Source organism: Chenopodium album, chromosome 12, assembly GCF_948465745.1.
Source record: "Chenopodium album chromosome 12, dcCheAlbu1.1, whole genome shotgun sequence".
In the NCBI taxonomy this organism is placed as follows: domain Eukaryota; kingdom Viridiplantae; phylum Streptophyta; class Magnoliopsida; order Caryophyllales; family Amaranthaceae; genus Chenopodium; species Chenopodium album.
This window is the reverse complement of record NC_137845.1, coordinates 11,761,269-11,768,434: the sequence shown is the minus strand read 5'-3', so window position 1 is coordinate 11,768,434 and position 7,166 is coordinate 11,761,269. Positions and strand designations below refer to the sequence as shown.

Below are 7,166 nucleotides of genomic sequence, written 5' to 3'. Positions count from 1 at the left end.
GTCTAACCAACTATCAACCCTTTTTAGTTATTGTCAAAAAAAATTGTGGTAGAGTTTGTGGAGAAGTGAAATTGAGTAGGGGCTATGGAGTAAAAGATTTTCAACACTTACAAATGGGAGGTATATATGGACATATGGTTCCATTCAAAAGTAACTCGCTAGTCATATATGATAAAATGAGCACGCATCCAATAAGAATTTATTCAGTTGCATCTTATACATATGATTTAAGCCTTAATTAGATCGTAAAAGAGTCTGCTAAGAGTACACAATAATGGCCTAATCAGTCTTCTTTAATGTTTAAGTTAACATGCATGAAGAATTGCGAGAACATCTATAATTCTATAGTGATTTTATTGGTCTCTAAATTTGTGTCAACTAATTACCCTAACAAGTAAATTTGGTGAATTCACTTGGTAATGTTTGTTATTTGTGTCTTTGAGGTTATGAAATCAAACATTTTTAATTAAGGGTTTCTTTAGTGTTGAGCTTTCTTTACTATTCCCTTCCAAATGTTTAGGTCTAATAAGATTGGATATACCTTATATCCAACTATATGTCTAATGGTCTAGACCTTAAGTCTGCATTTTTTTTAACACACTTTATAATATTAATTAATATGATTTTAGGTCACCTCAAATTCGACTGTAATTGAATCATTACTAGGTCAAGTTAAAATTGAAATTCTTGGCATATTGAGTTAGATTTAGATTGATATTTAATACAATAGATTGAATTCGAGTTTGTTTAAGTACAATAGCAAATTGTTTTAGCTTTAATCAAGACTCTAGCTAGTACTCCTCGAGTCAAGTTTAAGTTCAATACTCTAACATTTAGGCTCACATTGAGTGTTGGTTCACCTTGAGTCAAAACATAATTTGGTTCAAATCTCAAATTCTCGAGGCAACTCAAATGTTATGTCAATTTTGGTGTGAATAATATAGATGTGACGACTATATTATCGAATGTCATTGGTTCTGGTCAATCGGTTGCAGATCAATTAGATTCCATAAATTTGAATCTGGTCAAGTTGGAACTTTCAATTCTACTTTTAAAACTTTAGTTATAAGCCACTCTCCGTTATAATGTATCATTTCCCTTTACAATAAAAAAGTCATTTACAAAACTAAACTCAATTCAATAAGACAAAGTCAATATACCTTTCTTCAAGGTGATGGTTGGAAACCCAATCTACTAAAGTAAAGACATGGAAGGAGGAAGAAGCGGGCACTAATGCACTATCGAATGCACCTGCAAAAGAAATTAACTCAAAGTTAAGTAAAACAGATAGCATGTCAGACTACTAGTGTACTCTTTTCTTTATTTTTTTTTTTTTGTATCTAATATGTATTTTATTCTTTAATTTATATAATAAACCAATTTAAGCTTCAACACCCACGATTTTTTTAGGTCTATTATTTACAAGTCAGATACTTAATAAAATGGAGAAGAGCCAAAGAGGTGATGAATATCTCCACTTTCATGTACCTTTACTTAATAAGATTCAAACATTTACACGAATACACGATAGTAAAAAAGAGTCTTACCAAATGAGTCGAGCATTGCTTTGCATGTCAGACTACTAGTGTCCTGAGTACTAAAAAGAGATGAGAGATAGAAAAAGTAGAGAGAAAGAGCTAAATTCCATTTCCCAATTCATATCATGCACACATTCAGTTGACACAACTCTCAACATTACAACCCACCAATCTCTTCTGAGACTGACATGCAGAACAACTGCATTTGAGTGTACTGTCTATGCATCTCTCTGTCTTATCTCTTCTGTTTCCTAAGCCCATACATTCATCCCCTTCTTTTGCTTTGCTACTTACTTCACCTTCCCCTTTTACTTCCTATTTATACAACAACAAAAAAAATTGAAATTACTTGCCTTCAATTCATAAACTATACAAACTACAAACCTTTGTTCTCTAAATTCTTCTGCTACATTACATAACATTAATATTACACCTAGTAATTCTGAGTTCAGAGGTTTTTTTGCCTTGTTCTGTACTAACTATAGTCTGATCCCCTGCTTCTTATCTTCAGGTTCATATATCTATCTAATTCTACTTTTTTTTGTCAACTTTTTCATCAATTTTCATTTTATTTTGTTGTATGTCTATGCATGTGTGACTGTTTTTATTCTCATACTCGCTTTGTCCCACTAACATTGCCCTTTATATTTTCGAGTATGCCTCTATTCCTTAAATGGAAAATTCCCCCCTCCCCGATTAACAACCCATGTGCACCACAAAAGAATCAACTCTTAGAAAACAGACAAAAAGGTATGGGACAATTTTAATGGGGCAGAGGCGTTCATGGAAAGAATGTTAGATGTTGCTTAACGTTTAGAATTTAGTAAGGTAGCTTAGCAATGTTAATTAAATAGATGTATGTGCTTTTGTGGTAAAAGACTAAAAGTGTCACATGATGTTACAATTCAACTTATCAAGAGCTTTATCTTGAAAATGGAACATTTGATCATTACTATTATGTTGTAATTAAATTAGCCACACAATTGCATAGCATACATATGTGAGTGTAGAAGCAAATATGTAGTTAAAAATGATTGCATTGAAAAAATAGTGAAAGGATTATGAAATGTGTGGCAAACGGTTTGTTGATTGATATCTAGTGCACCCAAAATAGTAAAAGGATTATGGTTGCATTGAATGTGATTTATATATTTTTGGTTGTAGATTTGTTGCTCATACTTTTACATTAGAATTACAAGCTATAACAGGTGCACCAGATATTTTGGATGTCCGAAGGTTGGACTCTGATGTATTAAGTTGAAATGAAGAGTTCGAGTTACAATATAGAAAATAAGACGCATTTGCTTTAAACCCCTATCCCCCACTATTTAAGAAAAAATCACCTAGTCTTTTAACTTTTGTCTCAAGTTTTGATGTGCATAATATGTTAACGTTACTCCTGTATCACAAATATGGTACATAAAATACATATGATTATGTTTTACATAATTTATGACTTGTAGCACACAAATTTGGTACATATGAATGTCTTTTACATATACTTTATGATCTTACTAAGTTGTATTTTAAAAAATTGTTTAGATATGGAGAAACAAGAGTGTGAAACTATCAACAACAATATGGAAGAAAGGACCAAAGTATTCCCTTGTATGTTCTGTTCAAGGAAATTCTATAGCTCACAAGCTTTAGGAGGCCATCAAAATGCTCACAAAAAGGAGAGGATTGCAGCAAGAAAAGCCAAGAGAGCAACTGAATTTTCTCTCCTCAATGCGTACTCGCCACCATCGTCTATGTCGTCGCTAATGTTTTCCGGCAACCACCAGCAGCAACATCCCCATATGGCCCTCCTTAGTAGCCCACCCCCACCACCAATGTACATTGCCTCCCATGCTTCCAACATGTCTCATTTTCCTACTAATAATCAACTTTGTGACCCATTTGGGCCTGGTGGGCCGACTCGATTTCCTAATATGATGGTTTATAATAGCAATGGTGGGAGTGGCCCAATTAATCCATACTCATCATGTTGCGGAGAAGCCCATGAGCAAAATATGGGGAATTGGCAAAGGGAGTTGAGGTTTGGTGGGCCCAATAATATGAGTTCAATGCAAGTGTTAAAAAAGAATATGGAGACTTTTGGAAGAGATTGTCATATAGAGATGGAAATGAAACTTGATTTGTCTTTGCATTTGTAAAAAATTAAGGTTAATTGGAGGCTTTGTATTTTGAGAATTTTAGAACTTTAGTTTATGACTAGGCTTGGAGCCTTCAATTTTGGCAAAGGGAGAGAAATTAAATAATAAAAGAGTTATGATGAAATTGGATCTTTTTATGCTTGCTTTAGAGCTAAAAGAAGATTGTACTTTTGGTGGTACTATAATTCACATTTCTTCCAAGATTTTTTGTAGGCAAAAGAAAAAGCCAAAACACTACATGTAATAAATCTATTCAATTAATATGATTATTATCCATAATAAGAAATATTATTATAAGGCTCTATGTTTATTAGGTATTTGGAGTTAAGTATAATGGAAGGACTTTACTTTTCGATTTTTTCACCTTTAAGGACCTCCCACTTTTTTTTTCACCTTTAAGGACCTAAGTTTTGATTTCCGACCAAAATAGAGTTAAGTTAACTCAAGGTGAGTTAAGCATAAAGTTCTGACATCACTAATAAGTAAGTTAACAAAACTCTAGGACCTAACATTCCATTTTTTTCACCTTTAAGCACCTCTTATTTTTTTATATATTTTTTTTCACTTTTAATTAAATAGTTTAAGTGTGAACAATTCCTCTTCCTCCATTGCAACCATTTCTATTAATTTACCAATTTAATAATAAACATCATATCATTTAATTTAATCAACTTTGAACTAGAATCATCAAATCAAAATCCAGTACTAACCCGAAACAGGTGTCACAAATTACCAAACTTTCATCAAGTCTCTTTGTCCAAAAATAAAATGAGAAAAAAAAAATTCTTTCAGTTTCTTATTATTTACAAAAAATGGATTATTTATACATATCTCAAACATAATAACCCTTTATTACAAATAATAAGAAACGGAAGTAGTAAAATAAACTTTCATTAAATCTGAAACCACATAAACCCAAAAACAATCAAATCCAACCCATAAAAAACAAAACTATCATCAACCTTATCGAATAATACACCATAAAAAACCGATCAACCAAAAAATAAGGGAAAAAAAAATCAATTATCAGTCGGTGGAGCAATTGCCTAAGAGAATGAGAAAGAAATACTTCTGATTGAGGAACTAACATTTATGCATGATAATGAATTAATTATGATATATGTTTATACTTTGTGATGTATAAAGAATTGATAAAATCTATTCAAAAAAAAAAAAGAATTGATAAAATAATATTGATAGAAATTAAGTAAGGACCTAAGTTTTTTTTTTTTTAATTTATTTATTTTATTTGCTTCGGTGAGTTAAAGTTGAGTTAAATTGTCGGAAAGTTAACCACGAGTCTTCAAAGGTGAAAAAAAGTGGAAAGTCCTTAAAGATGAAAAAATCAAAAAGTGAAGTCCTTCTCTTATGCTTAACTCAGATATTTGCTTACAACGGCTTCAGATATTTGCTTACAACGGCTTGACTTTTACAGTATCTGTATAGGTGTAGAGGAAATATTTTGTACTCCCTTCGTCCCTTTATTAGATACCTACTTCTCTTTATGCCTACTTATTTTTATTATATGAGTAATAAATGCGAGAAATAGGCATCTAAAGAAGAGACAGAGGGAATACTATCATAATACCTTTGTCTTCTTTGTTATAAATTTCTCTTAATGAATGTTCAAGCCATTAGGCCCGGCCAATTACTGCAAACGCAAATGAATGGTTAGAATGGGCCAAATGGTCTGCTTTTGTAGAGTTGTTAGCCCATCAATTATGTCACGTGCCTCCTCCCTTTGAGCGGTAGGGCTCTTATATTAAGCTTGTATTTTTGTAAGAAAAAAAATTCCACTCATGTATTTTGGTAGTGAAAAAAGTAAGAGAGAGAAAGTTAAAAATGCAAAATTGTCCATGTGACATATTGATAAACTAAAAAGTAAGTGTGAAAAAGTAAAGGTACGTTGGGTATTTGTATTGTGAACATAAATAATTTTTTTCCTTAAGAGAAAATGGTGCAATATTTGTGAAATTTTATAGGGTAAGTGGTGCAATAATAAAAGAATGGAGGAAGTATATAATTTAAAATGAAATTACTTAAACAAAATGTGGTTTCTTGGGACCAAAGAAGCAAATATACAATAATTAGTCATAAGTGAGCTAAAAGTATTAACCAATCACACTAATTGCGTATATATGTCGCTCGTGGAGTATCTCCTTTGCCTTTCTCAAAATACTACTCCACTTTTCCTTGAAAAGTAGTTGTGTTTAGCCTTTTTGCATCAAACTTAACTAGTTTTGATCATGGATTTACTATAAAAATTTATTGATTTGTAACATGGATAAAGGTACCTTTTAAGTTTGAGTTGATAAGATCTATCATAATAAGATATTAGTTTGGTTACCACAAATGCGGTTCTAATTGGTATTAATATAGACATACATGATAAATTATAAATTGACTGACGTTGTTAACATTTGACATATGCTTAATGTATACCACTTTGACAATATAACAAATACGAAGCAAAAGACAAGGCAATTCTTTCATACCGTAAACTCGAGGATGATATTGGTACTAATAAGGAATGGGTATATCACTTTTTATATTTAGGGCTTCCTAATGTTTATTTTTCTTACTTTTTAAAAAAATTACAAAGTATCACTTTTCATATTCACTCTATGTTCGCAAGAATGTTTGATGATATAAAATAATACTGTATAAAATAATGATAATATGCCTTGATAACGTAAATATATAAAATCTAAATAAAACAATTTGCAGATAATTGATAAATGGGTTATTTGGTTCAAATCCTTTTCGTATGATGAGTTATTTATTTAATTTGGATTATTTGTCCAAGTCAAGAATTTGTTCTCTTTATTTTTCTGATCTTCATTTTTTTTTTCTATCCAAAAGAGGCAGAGCCAAATACAAAGAAAAAAGAACTGAAAGCAACAGAAAAACAAACACAAGCTAAGGAGGCACTAGGCGTGGGAAAGCCACACCTCGAGCATCCTCCTCTAAAATACGATTAAGAAAAAACAGGAATAAAATTAAGAAAATCAAAGTCAGTGTCTTGAGTGACTCCGCGGTTGGCCAACCAATCCGCCGCGCGATTTGCTTCACGAAATACATGAGTAACCTTCACCTCCCAACTGTCATCATTCAGCATGTTGATGCATCTAGTGAGTTCATGAACACTTTCACCATTAGGAGCCTTCCCCTGCCTCAAAATTTGCACACAAGCCAAGTTGTCTAACTGAACTTCAAGATGTGTAATCTGAAAATTTTTAGCTAACTCAAGACCACGAGTAAGGGCTAGCACTTCAGCTCTAAAGGTTGTGCACCTTCCAAACTTTGCAGAGAATCCAGAAATAAAATTACCGTCTTGATCTCTGATCAAGGCACCACCCCCTGCTAATCCTGGACTCCCTTTAGCTGCCCCATCACTGTTAAGAACATACCAGCCAAAGCTAGGAATCTGCCATGACACATAGCTCTGCCTCTTTTTCTGCTTCAACCTGTC

The 7,166-nt window shown here is 32.3% G+C and overlaps 1 protein-coding gene across 1 annotated transcript; it reads left to right on the top strand.

Moving 5' to 3' along the window:
- The first annotated feature begins 3,073 nt into the window (after positions 1-3,073).
- Positions 3,074-4,008, top strand: LOC145572001 (uncharacterized). Its single transcript, XM_081631021.1, has one exon. The coding sequence runs from the start codon at positions 3,083-3,085 to the stop codon at positions 3,692-3,694; it is 612 nt and encodes a 203-aa protein (XP_081487147.1). The 5' UTR covers positions 3,074-3,082; the 3' UTR covers positions 3,695-4,008.
- The last annotated feature ends 3,158 nt before the right edge of the window (positions 4,009-7,166 follow it).